Source organism: Nicotiana tabacum, chromosome 11, assembly GCF_000715075.1.
Source record: "Nicotiana tabacum cultivar K326 chromosome 11, ASM71507v2, whole genome shotgun sequence".
Taxonomy (NCBI): domain Eukaryota; kingdom Viridiplantae; phylum Streptophyta; class Magnoliopsida; order Solanales; family Solanaceae; genus Nicotiana; species Nicotiana tabacum.
This window is the reverse complement of record NC_134090.1, coordinates 78,671,200-78,697,515: the sequence shown is the minus strand read 5'-3', so window position 1 is coordinate 78,697,515 and position 26,316 is coordinate 78,671,200. Positions and strand designations below refer to the sequence as shown.

Sequence of the window (26,316 nt, the reverse complement as noted above, 5' to 3'; positions counted from 1 at the left end):
CAAATAAACAGGGTCGAGGATAGGGTCGACCATGACATTATAGCCAGAAGCCGTCCTCAGAAGCATTATCGCCAAGGACGAGCAGCTGGAGTAATGAGGTAACGGTAGGATAGGTTTAGATACGGACATAAGGATTATTCCTTTGGATATTCCTTATGTTATACTTTTTAGGGTTTCTTGTGAATATCCCTTATAAATAGGAAGAGATAAAGAACAAAAAGGGAGATCTTCATTTTTCTTGATAAGAACACTTTGAAAAGAGTTGACTACGAAGAATATACAAATGTTGTCTTGTTCAATGACTACTTGGCTCAACATACTGTCACGACCCTAAACCACCCCGATCGTGATGGTGCCTATCACAGTACTAGGCCAGCCGATTCAACATATAAAACATAAAGGTCTTTTGTAAATTCATTTTCTAATCAAATATGATCACAAATCTTTCCTTTTAATATGTCAAAACAAGCGGAAAATAAATACGCAAATACACCAAACACTGCCCGATCTTGGTGTCACTAGTCATGATCCACTAAGATACAGTCCAATAATGTATACTCAATACAAGATAAGACTGAAATATATATAATGTAAGGATAGGAATGAGGAAGGCAGGACTGCGGATGTCGTGCAACTACCTTGCTATCTTCAGAAAAATACTCAGAAGCTGTTGGATGCTCTCACTCGGATACTCTGTTACCTGGATCTGCACACAAGGTGTAGGAAGTAACGTGAGTACGCCAACTCAGTAAGTAACCAAAGTAAATAAAGGCTGAGTGCAGTAACGAGCATTTAAATCATATACATAGTCTAACATAGAATTTTAATAGAAATAATAAAGTCAAATCCGTAGTTCAATTTCCGAACATCTAGTAAAAATTCCAGTCTCAATCAAAGTTATTTAAAATATTTGTTCAACATTTTTCATTAGAGGCACAGTATAAAAGAAGAGTGAAAGCAGTAATTTCATAAACAAGACCCTCGGGAAAAGTATAACTCATATATATAGCCCCTCGGGCAAGCCTCTCCATCACTCGTGACTCAACTCTCGTCAATCAGAACTCACACTCAGCACTCCCACTCAAGAACTATATCATAATAATAATCGCTACGACGTGCAGCCCGATCCGTAAATATATTAGTCGACTGCGCTCACTATGGGTGTGCAGACTCAGGAGGGGCTCCTACAGCCGAAGCGCTTTATCGATGCGGCGTGCAGCTCGATCCAACATATCTCTGCATCATGAAACCCGATCCATATATATATATATATATATATATATATATATATATATATATATATATATATATATATATATATATATGTTGCGGCGTGCAACCCAATCCATAAATATAAAATCCTCACCATCAGGCCCTCGACCTCTCTCAGTCATCAACCTCGCAATCAGGCCATCTTAGTAAAAAAAATCAGGGAACTCTGCCGAAACAATTATCACATATTTAAAATAGAGTAATGAAACTGAATAAAAATAAACAGGTAAAAATCATGACTGAGGATATGCTTTCGAATCAGAACAGTGTGAGGAAAGTAGTAAAATACCCCTGAGGGTCCAATTAGTACGGCACAAGGCCCCAAACATGGCATTTAGCCCAAGTTAACAAAATTATCTCTAAACACATAAATTTCATATAAAGTTTATCAAAAATATACAACTCTTCAGTTGCCATGGGATGGACCAAGTCACAATCCCTACGGGTGCACGCCCACACGCCCATCACCTAGTATATGTGTCACCTCAGTTATCAAAATAGTACAAAGTTCTGGGGTTTCATACCCTCAGGTCTAGATTTACAATCGTTACTTACCTCGAACCAGACTAAAATCTACTCCGCAATGCCCTTGCCTCTCGACTCGGCCTCAAACCACCCCGAATCTATCCAAAATTAGAATCATAACATCAATACATGCCAAAGGAACAAAGTCCACGCGAAAATTATCAAATTAGCTCAAAAATTCCGAAATTAGTCAAACCCGACCCCCGAGTCCATGTCTCGGAATCGAATAAAAATCACAATACTAGACTCATTATCCTCTCACGAGTCTATACGTACCAAAATCATCAAAATCGGACCTCAAATGGCCCCTCAAATCCCCAATTTAAGCTCTCCAATTTCAAGCCCTAATTTCCTAATTTCTTCTATAATTTTCCCATAAATTTCATGATTAAACAATGGAATAATCACCATAAACACAAGATACAAAGCCCAAGTAGCTTACCTCTTTGAATACACTTGATTCCCTCTTGAAATCATAGCTTGGAGCTCCAAAATCGACCAAAAATGGTGGAAGAATGACTAAAATTCGCGAAGTGATGCTTATATAATTTCTGCCCAGTGATTTCCGCACCTGCGGTTCCCAATTCGCTTCTGCGACGCTGCACCTATGGAAAAAGCATCGCAGGTGCGGTTTACACTTGACCCTGAGAACTCCGCTTCTGCGGTCCCGCAGGTCCGGTCCTTAGTGCACACCTGCGGCTTTGCCTGAGTTCCAAATCTTCCACATCTGCGGCCTTGATCACGCACCTGCGTTCCCCAATCCGCAGGTGCGGATATGACAAAAGTAGCAGCTTCAGCTGCTCCAATTCAAGTTCAATCTTTCCGACAACCTTTCGGATTCATCCCAAGGCCCTCGGGATCCCAACTGAAAATACCAACAAGTCACATAATACTATTCAAACTTATTCCAACCTTCGGAACACTCAAAACAACATCGAAACACCAATTCACCCTCGGATTCAAGCTTAAAGATTTCAAAACTTTCGAATTCCGCAACCAATCCAAAAACCTATCAAATCTCACCCGAATGATTTGAAATTTTGCACACACATCACAAATGACACAATAGACCCAGTCCAATTTCCGAAATTCCATTCTGACACCGATATAAAGATTTCCACTGTCGATTAGAAAATGCCAAATTTCTAGTTTCGCCAATTCAAGTTTAAATCTACCACAGACCTCCAAATTACATTCTGAACACGCTTCTAAGTCCAAAATCATCTAACGAAGCTATCCAAGCCATCAGAATTCACATCCGAGAACTTCTTCATATAAGTCAACAACCGATTTACTTTTCCAACTTAAGCTTCCAAATAAGAGACTAAGTGTCTCATTTCACTCCATGACCATTCCGAACACAGAACAACCAATATGATATGATGAAATACATATGAACAACATATAAAGAAGCAGAAATGGGGAGAATGAGACTGTAACTCATGAAACGACCAGTCGGGTCATTACATCCTCCACCTCTTAAGCAAACGTTTATCCTCGAATGAGTCAAGAAACATACTTGGAACCTCAAATAGGTGATGATATATGCTCTGCATCTCCCGCTCAGTCTCCTAGATGGCCTCCTCTAAAGGTCAACCTCTCCACTGCACTTTCACTGAAGTTATATCCTTTGATCTCAACTTTCGATCCCGACGCTCCAAAATAGCAACTGGATCCACATCATAAGTCAAATCACCGTCTAACTGAACCGTGCTGAAATCCAAAACATGAGACGGATCACCAATATACTTTCGGAGCATAGAAATATGAAATACCGGATGCACACTCGACAAGCTAGGTGGCAAGGCAAGCTCATAAGCCATCTCCCCAATCCTCTGAAGCACCTCAAAAGGCCCAATGAATCGAGGACTCAATTTACCCTTCTTCCCAAATCTCATAACATCCTTCAACGGTGAAACCTTCAATAGAAGTTTCTCCCCAACCATGTAAGACACATCACGAATGTTCCTGTCAGCATAACTCTTCTGTCTTGATTGTACTGTACGAAGCTGCTCTTGAATCACTCTCACCTTGTCTAAAGCATCCTGTACCAAGTCTGTCCCCAAAAGCCTGGCCTCGCCCGGCTCAAACCATACTACTGGAGATCTACACCGTCTCCCATATAAAGCCTCATATGAAGCCATCTGAATACTCGACTGATAACTATTGTTATATGCAAACTCTGCGAGCAGTAGAAACTGATCCTATGAACCCCCAAAGTCAATGACACAAGTGCGCAACATGTCCTCCAGAATTTGAATAGTGTGCTCGGACTGGCCGTCCGTCTAAGGGTGAAAAGTTGTGCTCATCTCAACCTGAGTACCCAACTCTCATTGCACGGCCCTTAAAAACTGTGACGTAAACTGAGTACCTCTTTTTGAAATGATGGAAAATAGGACACCATGCAGGCGAACAATCTCTCGGATATAAATCTCTGCTAACCGCTCCGAAGAATAGGTAGTACACATAGGAATGAAGTGCGCGGACTTGGTCAGTCGATCCACAATTACCCAAATAGCATTGAACTTCCTCAAAGTCCGTGGGAGTCCAACTACAAAATCCATGGTGATCCTCTCCCACTTCCACTCCAGAATATCTACTCACTGAAGCAATCCATCCGGCCTCTGATGCTCATATTTCACCTGCTGACAATTGAGACACCGAGCTAGAAATCCCATAATATCCTTCTTCATTCTCCTCCACCAATAGTGATGTCTCAAATCCTGATACATCTTCGCGGCACCCAGATGGATGGAATACCGCGAGATATGGGCCTTATCTAGAATCAACTCCTAAAGCCCATCCACATTGGGCATACATATCTGGCCCTGAATCCTCAATACTCCGCCATCACCAATAGTCACATCTCTGGCATCGTCGTGCTGAACTCTATCCTTGAGAACAATCAAATGAGGATCATCATACTGGTGCTCTTTGATGCAATCTAGCAAGGAAGACCGAGAAACCACACAAGCTAAGATCTGACTAGGCTATGAAATATCCAATCTCCCAAACCGATTAGCCAAGGCCTGAACATCAACTACAAGAGGTCTCTTCCCAACAAGAATATATGCCAAACTGCCCATACTCACTTCCTTCCTACTCAAGGCATCAGCCACTATGAGATCCTTCTGAGATCCTTCTGAGATCCTTCTGCTTGAACAAGTGCTGGAGGCTACGATGATCAGTAAACACCTCACAAGACACACTATAAAGATAATGCCTCCAAATCTTCAATGCGTGAACAATGACAGTCAACTTCAAATCATGGACAAGGTAGTTCTTCTCATAGGGCTTCAACTGATGAGAAGCATAAGCAATTAGTCTACCCTCCTGAATCAACATACACCCAATACCAACTCGAGAAACATCACAATATACTATATAGGCACTAGAAGCTGATGACAAAACTAACATTAAAGCTATGTTCAAGGCAGTCTTAAGCTTCTGGAAGCTTGCCTCACACTCATCCGACCACCTGAATGGAACACCCTTCTGAGTCAATTTGGTCAAGGGTGATGCAATAGATGAAAACCCCTGAACGAACCGATGGTAATAACCCGCCAAACCAATAAAAGTTGTGAATCTCTACGGCTAAGGATGGTCTGGGCCAACTTTGAACCGCCTCTATCTTCTTCGGATCAACCTGGATACCCTCACTGGACACTACGTGCCTCAAGAAAGCCACTGAACTGAGCCAAAACTGACACTTGGAGAACTTTGCATAAAGTTTCTCCTCCCTCAATCGCTACAACACAACTCTCAGATTCTCAGCGTGCTTCTCCTGACTATGCGAATACACCAGAATATCATCAATGATAGAATAACAAACGAGTCAAGATAAGGCCAAAACATGATGTTCATCAAATGCATGAAAGATGATAGGGCATTTATCAGCCCAAAAGACATCATAAGGAACTCATAATGACCATATCGGGTCCTGAAAGTCGTCTTAAGAATAGAGTCCCTGATCTTCAACTGGTGATACCCTGACCAGAGATCAATCTTGGAGAACACTCTCGCTCCCTGAAGCTGGTCAAATAAATCATCCATACAAGTCAAAGGAAACTTGTTCTTGATTGTAACTTTGTTGAACTATCTGTAATCAATATACATTCTCATCGTGTCGTCCTTCTTCATCACAAATAGAACAGGTTCACCCCTAGGCGACACACTAGGCCAAATAAACCCTTTATCAAGAAGTTCCTGAAGTTGCTCATTCAACTCCTTCAACTCCGCCGGTGCCATGTGATACGGTAGAATAAAAATGGGATGAGTGCCCGGCACCAGGTCAATACCAAAATTAATATCCCTGTCTGGTGGCATGCCCGACAGGTCTGCAGGAAACACATCGGAAAAATCCCTCATAATTGGAACAGAATCAATACTGGGAGTCTCAGCACCAACATCCCTCACAAATGCTAGTTATGAAAGACAACCCTTCCCAACCATACACTAGGCTTTCAAGAATGAGATCACTCTACTGGGGACAAAATCAGTCGAACCTTGCTACTCAATCCGTGGCACACCAGGCATAGCTAACTTCAAAGTCTTAGCATAACAGTCCAAAATAGCACGACATGGAGATAGACAATCCATGCCTAGTATCACATCAAAATCCACCATACAAAGCAACAAAAGGTCCACTCGGGTCTCCAAACCCCAGATAGTCACCACACACGACCGATATATGCGGTCTACAATAATAGTATCGCAAACCGAAGTAGATACATGAATAGATGAAACAAGAGATTCACAGAGCGTATCCAAATAACGAGCAAAATATGATGACACATATGAAAAAGTAGAACCAGGATTAAATAACATAGAGGCATCTCTGTGGCAAACTGAAACAATACCTATAATCACGGTATCTGAAGCAATAGCATCTGGCCTAATTGGGAGTGCATAGAAACTGGCCTGACCACCAACTGAGCGATCTTTCCCTCTCAGGCGACCCCTAGCTAACTGACCCCTACTCCTAGCTGCCTGGGCTGGTGGTGAAGTGACTGGAGCTAAAGTCGAGGGCTGACTCCTCTACTTAGATAGACCCCCAAAAAGACAATGACACTGTCTCGTCATATGCCCAAACTCTCCGCACTTATAGCCACTCCCTAGTGCGGGGGACGAGGATTGAAGGGAACCCCTAGCACCGGGATGACCAGTAGAAGAACCTGGTATGGAAGAGCCCTGAACTGATGGAGCACGGGACAAACTCTCGGCTAGAAGGGCATTAAGTGATGAATGGCCCTGATGAGAATTATGGGAACCATGGTCCGATGATGCCCCAAGATGAACTGGGCGAGATGACTGAGCACGTCTGAATTGACGGCCTCTGCCGTGCTGAAACTAGCCTCTCGAAGGAGCACCACCAAAACTACTAGATCCCCGAGACCTCTTGGCCTCCCTCTCATCTCATTCCTGGCGATAAACTGACTAAACCTCTCGGTCAATATTAACAACCTACTAAAAAGTAGCACCCGACACCCTCTCTCTAGTCATGAGAATCCGAAGCTAGTATGTGAGGCCATCCATGAACCTCCTGATCCTCTAGCTATCCGCAGGAACCAACCAAAAAATATGACAAACTAGCTAAGAAAATCTTATCTCACACTACATCACAATCATATCATCTTGATACAATTTCTCGAACTACCCACGCAGCTCCTCTCTGCGAGACTGAGGCACATACTTCTCCAAAAAGAGAGCGGAGAACTGCTTCCAGGTAAGGGGCGCTGCATCAACATGCCTACGCCTCTTATAAGCCTCCCACCAAGTAAAGGCAACTCCTGAAAACTGGAAAGTAGTGAACGAGACCCACTAGTCTCCAAAATACCTGAAGTCCAAAGCATCCTCTAACACTTGTCCAAGAAACCTTGGGCGTCCTCGCCCTTTGCACCACTGAAAGTCGGAGGCTGAAGTCTACCAAACCTCTCCAATCGGTGTTGCTCATTGTCAGGCATAACTGGTACCACATAATCCTGAGCAGGCGTAACCGGCTGTGCTGGAGGTGTCCCAAGTGTCTGAAGTCCCTGCATAACTTGTTCAGGTGTGCGAGCGGCAGGAGTTTGGGTACCTCCTTCGGCCTGAGAAGTAGCTGCAGCCATAGTAACTGAGACCGTCTGAGCCAGGCTAGTGCACAATAACAGAATTTGGGCTAGGGCCTCCTAAAGGCCTGGAATAACAATCGACACAGCCGGTGTCTGAGCTGGTCTTACTGGAGCATCAACAACTAGGAACTGATCGTGAACTGGGGCGGTTGGTGTATCTATAGGTGCTGCTCTAGCTGTTTTGCCAGCTACAGCCCTGCCTCTACCACGGACTCGACCTCGCCCTCTAGTGGCCTCAATTGGTGGTACTGTTGGTCATCCGTCCTGACCAGTAGCACGCGTCCTCATCATCTATGAGAGAATAGAATAACAGAAATTTAGTTACCGGAATCAACAGATTCGCATGACAGGAATTCAAGAATGTGAAGTTTTTCCTAAAAGTTCTGCAGCCTCTCGAAGATAAGTACAAACATCTTCGTACCGATCCACAAGACTCTACTAAACTGGCTCATGACTGGTGAGACCTATGTAACCTAGCACTGATACCAACTTGTCACGACCCCAAACCACCCCGGTCGTGATGGCGCCTATCACAGTACTAGGCCAGCTGATTCAACATATAAAAACATAAAGGTCTTTTGTAAATTCATTTTCTAATTAAATATGATCAAAAATCTTTCCTTTTAATATGTCAAAATAAGCGGAAAAAGAAATACGCAAATACAACAAACACTGCCTGATCCTGGTGTCACTAGTCATGAGCCACTAAGATACAGTCCAATAATATCTACTCAATACAAGATAAGACTGAAATATATATAATATTAAGGATAGGAAGGAGGAAGGCAAGGCCGCGAACGCCATACAGCTACCTTGCTATCTCCGGAAAAATACTCAGAAGCTGTTGGATGCTCTCACTCGGATACTCTGGCACTGGATACACACAAGGTGCAGGAAGTAACATGAGTACGCCAACTCAGTAAGTAACCAAAGTAAATAAAGGCTGAGTGTTGTAACAAGCATTTAAATCATATACATAGTCTAACATAGAATTTCAATAGAAATAACAAAGTCAAATCCGTAGTTCAATTTCCGAACATCTAGTAAAAACTCCAGTTTCAATGAAAGTTATTTAAAACATTTACTCAACACTTTTCATTAAAGGCTTAGTACAAAAAAAGAGTGAAAACTGTAATTTCATAACAAGGCCCTCGGGCAAAGTATCACTCATATATATGGCCTATCGGGCAAGCCTCTTTGTTACTCGTAACTCAACTCTCGTCAATAAGCACTCACACTCAGTACTCCCGCTCAACAACTATCTCATAATAATAACTGCTACGACGTGCAACCTGATCCGTAAATATATATAGTCGACTGCTCACTAGGGGTGTGCAAACTCCGGAGGGGCTCCTACAGCCCAAGCGCTATATCGCTGCGGCGTGCAGCCCGATCCATCCATATATATATATATATATATATATATATATATATATATATATATATATTGATGCAGCGTGCAGCCCGATCCATAAATATATAATCCTCACCATTAGGCCCTCGGCCTCTCTCAGTCATCAACCTCGCAGCCACTCGGGTATCTCAGTAAAAAAAATTAGGGAACTCAAACCAAACAACTTTCACATATTTAAAACATAGTAATGAAACTGAATAAAAAAAACAGGTAAAAATCAAGACTGAGGATATGCTATTGAATCATAATAGTGTGAGGAAAGTAGTAAAATACCCTTGAGGGTCCAATCAGTAAGGCACAAGGCCCTAAACATGGCATTTAGCCCAAGTTAACAGAATTATCTCTAAACACATAAATTTCATATAAAGTTTATCAAAATATACAACTCTTTAGTTGCCAAGGGACGGACCAAGTCACAATATCTACGGATGCACGCCCACATGCCCGTCACCTAGCATGTGCGTCACCTCATTTATCAAATAGAACGAAGTTCCAGGGTTTCATACCCTCAGGTAAAAATTTACAATCGTTACTTACCTCGAACCAGACAAAAACCTACTCCGCAATGCCCTTGCCTCTCGATTCAGCCTCAAATCACCCTGAATCTATCCAAAATCAGAATCATAACATCAATACATGCCAAAGGAACAAATCCTACATGAAAATTATCAAATTATCTCAAAAATCCCAAAACGGGTCAAACCCGACCCCCGGGCACACGTCTCAGAATTCGATAAAAATCACAACACTAGACTCTTTATCCTCTTATGAGTCTATACATACCAAAATCATCAAAATCGGACCTCAAATGGCCCCTCAAATCCCCAATTTAAACTCTCTCATTTCAAGCCCTAATTTCCCAATTTCTTCTCTAATTTTTCCACCAATTTCATGATTAAACAATGGATTAATTATCATAAACACAAGATGCAAAGACCAAGTAGCTTACCTCTCTGAATACACTTTATTCCCTCTTGAAATCACAGCTTGAAGCTCCAAAATCGACTAAAAATTCGTGAAGTGATGCTTATATATTTTCTGCCCAGTGATTTCCACAACTGCGGTACCCAAGTTGCTTCTGCGATGCCACACCTGCGGAAAAACCATCGCAGGTACAGTTTTCACTGAACCGTGACAACTCCGCTTCTACGGTCCAGACCCACATCTGCAGTCCCGCAGGTGCGGTCCTTAGTGCACTACTGGAAAATTGGTCTATGGTAACGTTTGAAACACCGTTCCCATAGACTACCAAACCATTGCCATAGGGATACTGGGACGGTTTAAAGACCGTCACATCAGCCGGCATACCCATAGGTCTACTGGAACGGTTCTTGCAACGGTTTGCATCGCCGTGATAGTAGATACGTCTATCGCAACAGTTTTCCCTTTCTCTATCGAAACGGTTATATTCTTCAATTGGAACGGTTTTAAACCGTTACTATATTGTTTATACAACGGTTTTAAACCATTACCATATTATTTAAAGTAACACTTATATAAGCTATTGCTATGGTTATGTTGGATATAGCCACGATTTGTTTAGGCTATCGTAATGGTTATATTTTTATTTGGAACGGTTTGTAGATCATTTGGAATAGTTTATGGGACCTATTGCAACAGTTTACATTGTCTACTGGAATGCCATTTATGTCCTATTGCAACGGTTCTGGTAGGCTATTGTATCAGTACAGTTAAAACCAAAATATAACACTTGTTATAAATAAATATTTATACATATAATAAATTATAATAATACTCAAATTTAAATACATCATAAAATGAAACTATTATTAATAAAAAATTATCCATCAAACAAATAATATCCATAAAGCAAATATTTTACTCCATCAGTGCATAAGTTTAGTACCTTTCAAGAGAGTAAATAAGTTCAAAAATGTTGGTAACAAAAGATTCCTAGAACATTCATCTATAACAATTGAAAATTCATTTCATGTAAGGTCTAGTTCTACATCGTCTTCATCATTCATTTCCTGATCTACTCCACATACAAAAGAGGATAAATAAAGTTATTACCATTCAAGAGCTTATAATTAATTGTATGTGCAGGGCAATATTTAATACTTTAAGCAAAATAATTTTGATGGATCTCATCCATTTCTTGAGTTCTCAATGTGATTTTCTTTTAGGAATTTGAGTTCAATTCTCCATATGACAAAAACTTGTTTAAAAACAATAAAGTGTACCATGAGACTAGCTACAGCTATAATTCTTGTACAAGCAAAGTATCGAAAAGTTCAGAGTGTATCCACAACAATGATCGCAACTCACTCTTTTTGATTTATGATCATACGCACAACAGTTGGTGTTGCAATCATTCTGGACAATTCATCCAGAATTAAAAAGATGAAGTGCAGCTAAAAACCAAAACATGTAGAAGATTGCTAGGATAGCATATGGAATGATGGGGAAAATTATTAGTGCTTGTACTTCTCCAATAACTTTAGCAGCTTCTCCATTCAATATTTGACTAGTAGAATAGGAACTTTCACAATCTTATTATTTCATTTCAGTCAGTGAGTATTAAGGGGATTAGAAAATCAAAAGTTAAACTACCCAGCATAAAGGAATGGCAAATTCAGCAAATCATACAAAACCCATAAACCTGTGCATAGAAATAATAATTAATGTTTGTTTAAAGTTAACTTTTTAATCGGGAATTGAAAAATCAAGAATCAAACGGCCCAGTAAAGAAAAACGGTAATATCAGCAAATTATCAAGAAACTATGCGCAGACATGCTGAATCCTCATAGTATTATTCATATACTCCTACTAAATAGAAAAAGGATATTACCATATCCACTCTGCCTTGAACCAAAGCAAAATCCCAAGCAAGGAAAGAGGAGAAGAAGAAATAGAAAAAGATGTATAACATTTGGTACGTACTGACCTTGATTGTTACTACCAGCAGATGGTCGATTGTTTAGTTGAACAGTAGCTTGTTGTGTAGAGGAAACATTTATAGGTGAACGTGCACTGAACCTTAACATGCCAGGATCAAGTTCCGGGTTCAGACGCTGAAGTCGTGCAATGACATTCATTGTAATATTTTTTTCCATAGCATCCTTTTGTTCGTTCAACTTTTCATGCATTTTTTGTTGCATCCTCTCTTCCATTTCCTCTATTTTCTACTGCATCCTCTCATCAGCATCTAAAGAAGATCCAAGATTCCATGTTTGTCCTTTTAACAAAGTCTTGGTAACCCCTCATCCATACAATCTCACGCTACCTGGATGTTCAAGTCCCATGGCTAAAGCAAAAGCGTCAACTAAATGACTGCCATCTTCACTTTTCTGAGTTGATTGTATTCTCTCAATTTTAGCCTACAAACCAAATACGAGAGAAAAGAGTTTTAAGTAACTAAAATTGAATCAATAATTAAGAACAAATAAATAATCACGACAAACTTTAAATTAGAAATTTTGTACAATTTTACTAATCGTATTGTCATATGAGCTTTTGTATACTCGGCCAAGTTTTCTTTTTCTTGTAGCCATAAAAATGTCCTTACTTGATAGAGTATCTGAAGTATCAGAGATTTCCTTCTTTTTTTCCTAGTTACATAAAAATAGGTATAAGAATCTTTCCATATAAAGTTAGCAAGTTCATAATTTAAAAAAAAATAAGAAAGATAAAACATCAAACCTCGCGAATTAGAGCAAAAGGTGTCCTGCCAACAGTGTGCAGACACTTCAACTTATTTCGATTCTCTGTATTGGTTTCGGATATTTTCTGCAAATAAACGAGTCAACCAATAGGTGATTGATTTACTGCAATTGGGAATGCTTCTAATGGTTTTGGTTTTCAAGTGAATGAAATAGCAAATAGCTCAACTCGAACACCAAATAAGACAGTGATTTATCACGCTACTTTTGATCCTGATTGTATTTTTAGGCTTATACACACAGTTTTGAAGGCAGAGATGAATCGAGCTTGGAAATCAATTGGTCATCGTTACAAAATCAATGCCAAGCCAGCGGATTCTGTAGTGTAAATAGTTATTGTACTGCAAGAAATGGCAGCAATACAGGTGCTTGTTCTTGCTTACCGGGATTTTTAATGTCAACCATGAAATGAAGACATTTATTGAATCATGCTGATTAAAACAGTTATTGCATCATGTTGTCATTGACCATTGCTATCCAGTTAAGGGCTTAAGAAGAGAGGGATGGACCGCAGCCCAAGCCTGGTTCTGTAGACTACGTCAGTTGGCCAACCCAAACCATTTCCCAGATTAGCCATACTTACTGGATGACAAAAAAATGAGTTCAACAGATTCAATATACTATTCACAAACACCAGGCTGACATTACACGTCACAAACTGTTACACCCCAAGTTTTCATACGTGAGAGTACGTCGTAAGTCATTGATGTAACCTCGGAAATGAGATTCTATTTGGAAGCAAACAAAGTAAGTTAATCATGTTACCTTGGAGGTTACAAATATTTAAGATCATGAATAACGAGTACCAAGAGGGTTGGAAATCTTAGAAGCTAAACCAATTGAAGAAAATAAGTTTCGTCGAAAGTCGACAAGTATCGAATGTTATAACATGTACTTTGGGGTGAGACTAGGGTTCTTAACATGATAAGAAGTTTATTCTATGAGTTATTTTAGTCGTATGATATTCACTTTCTACATTTTGAAAGCAAGCAAGTTGTGGAACAAGAGTTGGCAAAGGTCATCACAAGTTACATTCATAAATTTGCTGAAATTTAGGTCAAATGTATCTGAGAATTTCTCCAAATATACTTGGAATCATGGGGTGTTCTATATACAAAATTGAAGGTCTACAATTCTAGTTTCTAACTCATTAAACCGTTCATCAATACAACATTGGAGTAGAGAGATATTTACGTTTTTGCGAGACCGCGCAAGCAGTTCTCAATGGGACCCACTTAGGCGGTGGTTGACCTACTTCAATTTATAAACGATTTGGACGCCTATTTTTGCTAATTTTTCAACTAAACTTCGTCTCCAAACTTCTCCTAATCCTCCTAAACATATACCACAAGGGTTTGAAGTGATTCCAAAGTGATTACACCATATTTCAACATCAAAACTTAGTTCTAGTGAAGAACAACACCTCTTTGAGGTTGTGTTTTCATTGAGGATTGTTGTGGGCTGTATTTGGATGAAATTCCAAGTTTTTGCTGCTGTCTAAGGTGAGTATAACAGCCTACTAATTGTGCTTAATCTTGCTTGTATGTTGGTTAAGTTGTTAGGATAATAAACTACAAGATAATACTTGGATTAGCTTAAGTCACTTCTATGGTGTTGTATTGCTATTAAGGGTTGTTGTAAACTGAATATAACTTGGATTTTGACTTGAAGTTACTGTATAAGGTATGTATATTGTGATCTTGCTTGTGCCTAAGGTTATCTTGATGTTGATTAAGTTAAATGGATGGGCTAGACATGAACTAGTGAATAAAGTTGCTAATTGAGGATAGTTGAAGTTGTGGATTATTTTCGTTGTTATAAATATATGGTTTAAGGATGGAATCATTGATTAATGACTTCATTATCATGTTAATGATACTTTTATGTTGAAGTAAGAAGTCTATAAGGATTGATAAGGGGTATACGGATTCCAATCGGAGCTTGTCTCGCTCGTCGTAATGTAGTTGTGACTTGTTGTTGTTATATGGTGTCTTGATATTGATAATTATGTATTGATGGATTGCTCTGGTCATTGTTGTTTGTATATGGTATTGGAGGAGGCCCTTGTTACAAGGGAGATGCTTCCAAAATTTACGTAAACGAGCTACTAGCTTAAGTCATAGACTTAGCCTTTGCTCAGCACTGATTTTGAATCTCCTTATACTATGATAGATTGAGTTGACTTGTTTGAAGAGTTGCTTGGAAGTGATTAAGGACTCAACGGGTTTAAGGTATGTTAAGGCACTTTCTTCTTTCTTTTGGCATGATCTAAAGTGTAATGAATACGCTATTTCATAACGGATCTACTCCTAGCAACTAAGGTTGTCCATGTTGTTCTTTCCTTATAAAATTATTCTAAGCAAGCGTGTATGATCCTTGAATCCTACTAAGGTTCATATTGAGGGTATGGATGTCTATAGTGTTCTTAAGTCACTCCAAAAGGTTTAGAAGGTGATTCCATGAGTCTAGCATGCATTATATATAGTATCTATTTTACTCTACCGAGCCGCTCTATAGTCGGCCGGGTACGGCACCTATTGTGCAACCACTGATCAGTTGGGTTTACCGAGCTCCACGTGGCCGGGTACGATTCTACCGAACCTTATGATGGTCGGGTACGCTTTTACCGAGTCCTCTTTGAGGCCGGGTACGATATGATGATGATGATGCCCACAGAGGCGAATGTTTTAAAAAGTTTATGTATATATATGTATTATGCATTTCATATCAGTAACCCCCAGAGGCACTCTGATGTTACAGGTTGTATCTCCTCTATCTCTCTCTTTACATTACTGTTCTTGTTTATGCTTTCCTGCCTAACATACTCGGTACTTTATTCGTACTGACGTCCCTTTTGCCTGGGGACGCTGCATTTCATGCCCGCAGGTCCCAATTGATAGGTTGACAGTCCTCCTAGTAGGCTATCAGCTCAACGAAGGTGTTGGTGCACTCCACTTGCTCCGGAGTTGCCTCTTTGGTCAGTATGCTTTGGATATGTATTGATTGGTATGGCGGGACCCTGTCCCGACCTTTATGATTTGATGTACTCTTAGAGGCTTGTAGACAGATGTCAGGTGTATGGATAATTGTATGGCCTTGTCGGTCTATGTTTCGAGTTTACTAATGGTCGTGTCGGCCTTATAGGCCCGTATGTCACATATATTAGTTTGTATATCATGTTGGGTCTTCATATGTTAAGTATTCCCTTATGTTTTATTCTTGTTATCTCATGACGGGTTTTCATGCTCTTTTACTCATTATAACATGATAAGAAAGATATGTTACGTTGGTACTCGGTTGAGTAAGGCACTGGGTGCCCGTCGCGGCCCTTCGGTTTGGGTCGTGACAGAAGTGGTATCAGAGCAATTCTGTCCTAGGGAGTCTACAAGCCGTGTCTAGTAGAGTCTTGTTTATGGGTGTGTTGTGCACCACACTTATAAGCAGGAGGCTACAGGGCATTTAAGTCTGTCACTATTTCTTCTTACTCTAGATCGTGCAGTAGAGCTCAGTTGTAAGAATTCAAACTCCTAAATTCGACTTTAGTCGTAATACAACAATACCTACTTCCACAAAGATAGTTGGTAAGAGATTGCATGTGGATGTGAAAGAGTTGAGTCAGAGGAACTCGATTTCACATCATGTTTATGATGAGTAAATATGAGGTCTTCAACAGATCATGGGTGTACTAAGATGTATATGCTTCTTAATAAGGAGCCTTAAGGCAAGGATATCTATTCATGAATATGGTGAAAATCTATGAGGGATACAGAAGCTAGATACAAGTTTCAACAAGTAAAAGAAGTAAGGTGAAGAGGGGTACGAGGCACCCAGATAATGAAGATTATCAATATTTTCAAATCAGGCAGAGAAATATAAGCATTTTGGTACCTTCATCAATGACAGAGGTAAGTACAATTGGCCACACCCATCTCAGTTATGTTCTATGGGAGCTAACAGATATTATTTAAGAGAAAGATGGGATATCAGGATCCAGTTGGAGTTAGAGTAACCCAAAAATTGTGGATAGGTTGTTATCATTAACTAACGTTTCCGAAAGATGGTGCAAATGTGGTAATATATCTCCTTCTAAGATACCCAGATGGTGAACTCTAGAGTAGTACAATTAGATACGAATACTGGAATATTCAAAAATTTCAAAAGATAGGCAGCGGGATCCTAGAAGGGACAAATATTTCCCTTAGTATGACTCTAGCCCCGAGTAAAAAAAAAAGAATGTTAGGCATTCCAATGAGATGAAGCTAAGGGAGCTTAAAGGGAAAGAACTTTTTGTTGAAGTTTTCAGAATAAAGTGATCGACAAAAAAATATTATCCGGAGAATAAGAAGAAAATAAATAAAGCATCATGAGTAAGATGTGATATAGGGGTGATAACAGTAAATCAAAATATGACACGATGACAGAGTCTATAGTCAAGTGAAGGAAAATACAAGAGGTGACAAGCCTTAAGGCAATAAAAGAGTATAAGCCATAAAGTCATATTCTTATTTCGAGAAATGAGTTGGTGACTTCAACGTGATTACCAGGAGGAAAGGTTAGACCCCGGAGTAATAAAATTAGTATGGGCTGGTGAATAAGATAAAATCGAACATGAATTAGGGATCGGAGGATTTGATAATGGTCGACATCGTGAGAATTTCAAAGATTGTGCTCCAACAATAATAGAATAGATAACATACGAATAACCTTTAAAGGTTATTTAGGAAGTCGCTTACCTAAAGCAAGCACTCTGAGCAGAGTTAATCTTAAGGGACTAAGTGTGCCAGTTACCGTAGGTGTCACCTTCGTGCGTAAGAAATTTAGTTATCCCTGGTACAGAAGGTTACCATAAGGTGATTAAGGTTCATTGATAATGTGAAAAGACGCCAAAGATGAAGAGGTAAAACAACTATAGGTAGATCGTCGTAGTACTAAATCTTAGTACTCCCCTAAAGGGGGAATATGGTGTGATATGATATTAAGTCGGAGTTAAGCGGTTCAGTTAACTATGGAATGGTAAAGAAAGAATGTGGTAAAAAGGAGAAAGGGATGATGTTGCATTTATTTAGTTCCTGCAGATATGTTGCGACTCCAGAACATTATACAAGCACGACACCGGGGAGAGGCAGTAAAAGTTTCCGGCCAGGATGTTATTGATAAATAAGTGTGAATGGACACTTGATACATTAGGAGCTAGTGGCGAGAGATAAGTTAAGACAAAGGATATATCCCAAGAGGGATTATGCAGAATATATATATATATATATATGAGATGGACAAGAGGGATTATATATATATATATAAGAATGGACCAACGAGTAATTAGTAGTTGATTCAGGAAGAGCCCAGTTATGGCTAGACAAGAGGTCACAGATAAATCAATAGATCATGCAAGATAAATGTAGTGAATCGCAGCATAGTGAATTCAATCTTGCAGATACGAGATCACAATCATTTGAAAAAATTTCAGATAGGAGTTGAGGCAGTTAAAGGTACCATTTTTAAGGTTTATAAAAATAAGAGAGAGTGCCACTAAGGAGACAATAAAAATTTGATCTTAGAAGTAACCCTACAAGCACAAAGGCATAAATTTATGTAACTAAGGATTATTATAGGTGAGTAAGAATAACGAAAATTTCCTTCGGGTGTATGATATATCAAGTTCGCAACTTTACAAGAGCCAGAAGGTCTCCCCAAGTACTACAATGAAAGACTAGCTGAGGAAATAAGAAAGAAGGTTTCCACCTAAGCATAGTGAGCTAAAGAGTAAATGATCTTGTAACAACAGTATCACTACAATATTGTATACACTCCAAAAGAAAGTGGCACCTATCATGGCTAATGAATGGTAAAAAAAAAGCCATCAAAGGTGATGTTTGAGATCATATGAGGTACAAGAAATTATAGTATTCGTGGGCAAAAAGACAAGCCAAGTATTCATGCAACATGTGATAGAACGACCAGCAAAAGTAATTGCTTACATTTAAGGACAACTGAGAAGGCACGAAAGGAAATTTATGGTGCTAGCAAGTTAAAGGAAGGTTTCAAGTAGAATAAATAGATCGGTGTAGGTCCTAAGGTAAAGTATTGTAGAGCAACAAGGTTTTAGGAAGATAGGTATAATGATATGAAAAAGGTGAGTGAGAAGGTGACGAGAATATGTATGTCCTCAGGATTAAACCCATCAAAACAAGGGAGCTGATGATTTCCATATGTAATAAAAAGCTCGGTACAGCCTGAATGAACACAGAGGATTCTGAGACTAGGTGCATTTAGAAGAGATGGAATGTTGCCCTGGCGGTAGAATAAGGGTGTAATTGTGATAGATAAGAGGATGATTCTTAGGCCTTTGATTGAGTAATGATTTAACGAGAAAGGGATTTCATTATTGCACGGGATTAGAATGCCCCCATAAGATGAATCGCGTTGGGATGCAATGAAATACGGTTATTGAAGTATAGTATTATCCCTAGGTGGATCAGGAAAATCACTTCAGATGTTCCCCAATAAGATGTGAGCCCTAGTGACAGTGTATTACGTAAGAGGTTGCAAGTTATCAGTGATAGATTATAGATCAACATTAAGGTGAATAAAAAATAGATGGGTACAAGTTCCAAAGTATGAGATGAGATTTATTTGTTATTCTTGAGATGAATAAAACTAAGGAAGCACTAAAGGACTTAGATTTATACATATAGGATAAGCAGCGAGAGAGTAACCTGGAGTTGGGTAGCAAGCCTCGGTAATTATAAAACGAAGTAAGTTTTATGGTATAGTATAACCTACCTAGATGTAGTAAATCCATAAGGATAGATATGCAAGGCTATGAAACAAGAGATAGCAATAGTCTTATGTTCGATAAAGTACCAAGCGAAAGACATCAATACACCTATAGATGCCTAGAGGGACAGCTTGTCATAATTCTGTATATGTTCTTACGGTGAGGCTTATAGATTGGCTAAAATATGGAGGAAAAAGGGAATACGAGTCGCTAGGCGCTCATACAAGGACATAGTTGTACATACTGCATGACATAAGGTATCAAATGTTACGATGTTGGAAGAATTCCAACTACATGTCATGGTGTGACAAAGAGGCCTAAAAGGGGGGAATGCCCAAGTGTTTGGATTTATTCACAAAACAAATGCTTAGATAGAAAGATGAGCATTAAAGTATTCGTAAGAGCCATAGTTTATGAAACTGATAAGCGCATCAGTCAACATTTGAGGACGAATGTTCCAAAGGGGGGAATGATGTTACACCCCAAGTTTTCATACGTGAGAGTACGTCGTAAGTCATTGATGTAAGCTCGGAAATGAGATTCTATTTGGAAGAAAATAAAGTAAGTTAATTATGTTACCTTGGAGGTTACAAATATTTAATATCATGAATAACGAGTACCAAGAGGGTTGGAAATATTAGAAGCTAAACCAATTGAAGAAAATAAGTTTCGTCGAAAGTCGACAAGTTTCGAATGTTATAACATGTACTTTGGGGTGAGACTAGGGTTCTTAACATGATAAGGAGATTATTCTATGAGTTATTTTAGTCGTATGATATTCACTTTCTACATTTTGAAGGCAAGCAAGTTGTGGAACAAGAGTTGGCAAAGGTCATCACAAGTTACATTCATAAATTTGCTGAAATTTAGGTCAAATGTATCTGAGAATTTCTCCAAATATACTTAGAATCATGGGGTGTTCTACCTACCAAATTTAAGATCTACGAATCTAGTTTCTAACTCATTAAACCGTTTGTCAATACGACATTGTAGTAGAGAGATATTCGTGTTTTCGCGAGACCGCGCAAGCAGCTCCCAATGGGTCCCACTTAGACGGTGGTTGACCAACTTCAATTTATAAACGATTTGGACGCCTATTTTTGCTCATTTTTCAACTAAACTTCGTATCCAAACTTCTCCTAACCCTCCTAAACATATACCACAAGCATTTGAAGTGATTCCAAACTGATTACACCATATTTCAACATCAAAACTTAGTTCTAGTGAAGAACAACACCTCTTTGAGGTTGTGTTGTCATTGATGATTGTTGTGGACTGTATTTGGATGAAATTCCAAGTTTTTTCTGCTGTCTAAGGTGAGTATAACAACCTACTAATTGTGCTTAATCTTGCTTGTATGTTGGTTAAGTTGTTAGGATGATAAACTACAAGATAATACTTGGATTAGCTTAAGTCACTTCTATGGTGTTGTATTGCTATTAAAGGTTGTTGTAAACTGAATATAACTTGGATTTTCACTTGAAGTTACTGTATAAGGTATGTATATTGTGATCTTTCTTGTTCCTAAGGTTATATTGATGTTGATTAAGTTAAATGGATGGGCTAGACATGAACTAGTGAATAAAGTTGCTAATTGAGGATAGTTGAAGTTGTGGATTATTTTTGTTGTTATAAATATATGGTTTAAGGCTGGAATCATTGTGACTTCACTATCATGTTAATGATACTTTTATGTTGAAGTAAGAAGTCTATAAGGATTGATAAGGGGTATATGGATTCCAATCGGAGCTTGCCGTTCGTCGTAATGTAGTTGTGACTTGTTGTTGTTATATGGTGTCTTGATATTGATAATTATGTATTGATGGATTGCTCTGGTCATTGTTGTTTGTATATGGTATTGGAGGAGTCCCTTGTTACAAGGGAGATGCTTCCAAAATTTACGTAAACGAGCTACTAGCTTAAGTCATAGACTTAGCCTTTGCTCAGCACTGATTTTGAATCTCCTTATACTATGATAGATTGAGTTGACTTGTTTGAAGAGTTGCTTGGAAGTGATTAAGGAATCAATGGGTTTAAGGTATGTTAAGGCACTTTCTTCTTTCTTTTGGCATGATCTAAAGTGAAATGAATACGCTACTTCATAACGGATCTACTCCTAGCAACTAAGGTTGTCCATGTTGTTCTTTCCTTATAAAATTATTCTAAGCAAGCGTGTATGATCCTTGAATCCTACTAAGGTTCATATTGAGGGTATGGATGTCCATAGTGTTCTTAAGTCACTCCAAAAGGTTTAGAAGGTGATTCCATGAGTCTAGCATGCATTATATATAGTATCTATTTTACTCTACCGAGCCGCTCTATAGTCGGCCGGGTACGACACCTATTGTGCAACCACTGATCAGTTGGGTTTACCGAGCTCCACGTGGCCGGGTACGATTCTACCGAACCTTATGATGGTCGGGTACGCTTTTACCGAGTCCTCTTTGAGGCCGGGTACGATATGATGATGATGATGCCCACAGAGGCAAATGTTTTAAAAAGTTTATGTATATATATGTATTATGCATTTCATATCAGTAACCCCCAGAGGCACTCTGATGTTACAGGTTGTATCTCCTCTATCTCTCTCTTTACATTACTGTTCTTGTTTATGCTTTCCTGCCTAACATACTCGGTACTTTATTCGTACTGACGTCCTTTTTGCCTGGGGACGTTGCATTTCATGCCCGCAGATCCCGATTGATAGGTTGACAGTCCTCCTAGTAGGCTATCAGCTCAGCGAAGGTGTTGGTGCACTCCACTTGCTCCGGAGTTGCCTATTTGGTCAGTATGCTTTGGATATGTATTGATTGGTATGGCGGGACCCTATACCGACCTTTATGATTTGATGTACTCTTAGAGGCTTGTAGACATATGTCAGGTGTATGGATAATTGTATGGCCTTATCGGCCTATGTTTTGAGTTTACTAATGGTCATGTCGGCCTTATAGGCCCGTATGTCACATATATTAGTTTGTATATCATGTTGGGTCTTCATATGTTAAGTATTCCCTTATGTTTTATTCTTGTTATCTCATGACGGGTTTTCTGGCTCATTTACTCATGATAACATGATAAGAAAGATATGTTACGTTGGTACTCGGTTGAGTAAGGCACTGGGTGCCCGTCGCGGCCCTTCGGTTTGGGTCGTGACACAAACGCTAGGTTGTTTTCACCTATCTATCTATACTGTTCCCTATCTATCTTATCTCAACTTATAAGGCAAAGTTACTTGGTACTTGTTCTGATGGGAAGTAACAAATGTATATGATAAATTAGTCTAAGGTACATAGACTTAATACACACGCTGCAGTTATCAACCAATTGAAATGGAAATATGCAAGAAACTCGCAAACTTATAGTATAAATAACCCGGAAGTACTAGCTAATGTGCACACTAGAATTATTCTGCACAGAATGTACAATCATTAAAACTAGTTGGGGGAAAGAAAGGCATTTAAGGTTCTAGCAATTATCTGTTATTGAATTAAAAGTATTCTTGACCTGGAACCAGCATGTGAATATTTCACCAAATTGGCCTGGAACCAGCATGTGACCCATTAAAACCTCACCTTCTAGTCCTCGAATTATAAGTATTCTTGAATGTATTTATCAACATCTAAACCATTTTAATTGTAAATTTGAGAGTGGATTAGTGGAATAACTACACTGAAAGGATTTGTGAGTAGAGTCGTCCCTTATCTTCTCCATTTTAATCAGCATGATTCTACCTACAATCTCACCATGATTCAAAACTTGAAACTTGGAGGATATCCATTTTCTCAAGTTTCAATTGTTGAGCAAGATTGCAGAAAATCTTGCTTGGACGATTGTACTTGTTGAACTATTTTTTACTCTATCTATCCTGTTTATAGATCATCCTAGTACTTGTAAACAAATAGTTTGTCACATATGGGTAGTAAAAAATTGATGGCTTATAATATTAAGAAATATGCTTTTACATCATCTAGACCTTATACTTAGTTGTGATAGGATCTTTACATTTCAACTGTTCTCTTTTCTTGAGGATATGTTTCGATAAAATTGGCCACATCACATTCGACCAAACTGACTAGTAGTAGTACTAACTTACTATAGAAACATTTCAAACATAACATGGCAGGGCGAAAGATTGGGAAAAAGCAAATGGTCAGAATTGCTACAATGAAACAGAACCAATTTCTGGATTTCCTGGAGTTTGGATGAAACAGAACAATAGATTGTATACATTGGTGCCTTCCTGGAGTTCCTGAACGAGACTAATTACACTTAATGTGATTCTAGGCAGAGAAGTAAGCTCAGCGGACAATAACACATACAAAGGTAACTACACTACAAATGAAACCAATAATAGACTATAGAGAACAAGCACACAGAGAACGTGCAAATAGAACACCTAAACACTTCAGCAGTGGAAAACAGATTTACCAAAGCCTAGGAGAGTAACATCGTCCCAAACCATCTTTGTTCTCTCGGGACAATACAGTATGCCCACTCCTAGTTACAACAATAGTAAAACTTTAGATTTAGTTTATTCTTGAAATGACTAAGACCTTCATGTTCGGTACTATTTTACTTTTGATTTTTTTGACTCAGGCACCAAAAAACAATTATGTTAAAACAAGACGATATTCTGGATCTAATTACCTTGTGATGATTTGAGTTCCAATATTTAAGAAGATCCTTAAAGTGAGATTCCGGAATATCTACTAGCCTATTCTCCATTCGAAGCTCATCCTTCTCATAGGTTGTGAAGTGAGTTGTCTTCAATTGACTCTTATACTTTCTCCAAGCACTACAAACTGATTCAAAAACCCATTGTTTTGCCTCGTCCAGAATGTCATATTTTTCCTACAAATTTAGTGCAATTGGGTTAGTGTAAGAAATAAGAAATATCATCCATGTTTATTGGACATTGGGAACTTCATACCTTGATATATTTCCACATATAATCTTTTGTGTCAAGTTTCCTCTAATTAAATACATTAAGAGGACAAAAAGTCTCAATCCTTGCCAATGTGCCGAGGAAGCTACCCCAGTAAGCATGTATGATGTTTCTAATTACATCCTGAATAAATTAATGTGCAACAACCAATTGTCGTTTCGTACTATCGTTTATCACAAGGTAACCGGTAGCATAAGGAAGTTGCAATATACTTATACTTGACTAATTCAAATAATTAGTGAGCGTTTTACTCTTCGATATAAGATTTTTCAGCGTGAATCCGAATTTAGTCGGATCCCAATATAAACACCTATAGCACATCAAATGAGAAAGAAAAAACTAATTTAAACAAGAAAGGATATAAATAATGAGATTGTAATCACATTCGTTAAAAAGTAGGAAAGGAAATTTGATTCTCTTGCTATTAGCTAGTTAGTGGAACAGTTAGCGTATCTGATATTGAGACTAGCTCGACGACTAAAGATTAGGTTTTCATACTTAGATCAACAAATATATTTTGCAACTGTAAATATACACAAGAGTTCTCAAATCTCAATGCACAAGTCATATTGAATAACTTATGTCAAGTCATTTTGCAACTATAATCTCGGGACAAACTTCAAATTTGATTCAAATTTGCAACTACTGATTAAACTTCGCTTGATTCATAAAAGTGAGGGTGTAGATGTGGTGCTTCTTTTTAAGTATTTATTTATTTATTTCTCCAATATTTATAATAGTTCCCAAAACATAGGCCATAAACTATATAGAATATTTGTTTAATTATGCTCACTTAAAAACGAAGGAACAAGCTCGACTTGACAACTTTTTATTGTAACTTAGATCGCCTACACGCGATAGAATTTTCCCTCACTAAAGGCCTTTTTTCTTGTATTGTATAAATATAATAAGAAACATAACCTTTTATACAACAAAACTAAGGGGGAATAATGTCCATTGAAACATATGTCTCAAATAAGAAAAGAATTTGCAGATAAACCTAAAACCAACATCAGAAAATCAAAAACTTGAAACAACCAAAAACAAAAAAAGATCGGCTAATAGAGGAAAAAGTATAAGAATCTACCTGCAAACTGCATCAGATGAAGCAACAGATCTAAGGTAACCACCTGAAAATCCAAAAGAAACGTTAGACAAAAAAATTGTTGATAAATCTGTTACCTTTCTATTAAAAAAATCTAGATAAAAGAACAATCAAAACAAGAAAAGCATACAAAAAGAATCACCTATTAACAATAAATTAATTTGGGATTTGGGGAAGGAGTGCGGGAGAAGTGCCGGAGCAGCAACTATCCTTGAATAAGTGCCGGCGATGTGCCGGAAAGACCAACGGAACTGTCCTTTAGGTTTTGGGGTTTGGGAACTCTAGGGTTTGATGATTATGGTGGTCTAATGAAGGGGTATTTGATGAAACTCGACCATTAAACTCGACAAAGATGAAAAAGAAAAAGATTAGAGAGGCGATTTTGGGTGAATCGACGAGGGAGATCCGGTGTATCGATGAGGGAGTATGTTTGGATACAGTACTGGGGATACGTTTGGGACTTTGGGAGTTAGGCCAGTAATG

At 38.7% G+C, this 26,316-nt stretch overlaps 1 protein-coding gene across 20 annotated transcripts; it reads right to left on the bottom strand.

Annotated features, from left to right (window-relative positions):
- Window positions 1-389: 389 nt before the first annotated feature.
- LOC107768932 (uncharacterized) lies at window positions 390-26,316 on the bottom strand. 20 transcript variants are annotated; one of them, XM_075225217.1, is made up of 10 exons: window positions 25,976-26,316; window positions 25,816-25,858; window positions 24,431-24,634; window positions 12,986-13,072; window positions 12,769-12,894; window positions 10,271-12,663; window positions 9,859-9,926; window positions 8,720-8,780; window positions 7,634-8,198; window positions 390-706 (listed from the first exon to the last, which is right to left on the bottom strand). In XM_075225217.1, the coding sequence occupies exons 3-6, from the start codon at window positions 24,506-24,508 to the stop codon at window positions 12,547-12,549; spliced, it is 408 nt and encodes a 135-aa protein (XP_075081318.1). In that variant the 5' UTR covers window positions 24,509-24,634; window positions 25,816-25,858; window positions 25,976-26,316; the 3' UTR covers window positions 390-706; window positions 7,634-8,198; window positions 8,720-8,780; window positions 9,859-9,926; window positions 10,271-12,546. The 20 variants fall into 20 exon arrangements, 18 of the variants coding, with proteins under 18 accessions (XP_075081318.1, XP_075081322.1, XP_075081326.1 ...); XM_075225221.1 differs by having other exon boundaries at window positions 9,859-9,920; XM_075225225.1 differs by having other exon boundaries at window positions 12,231-12,663.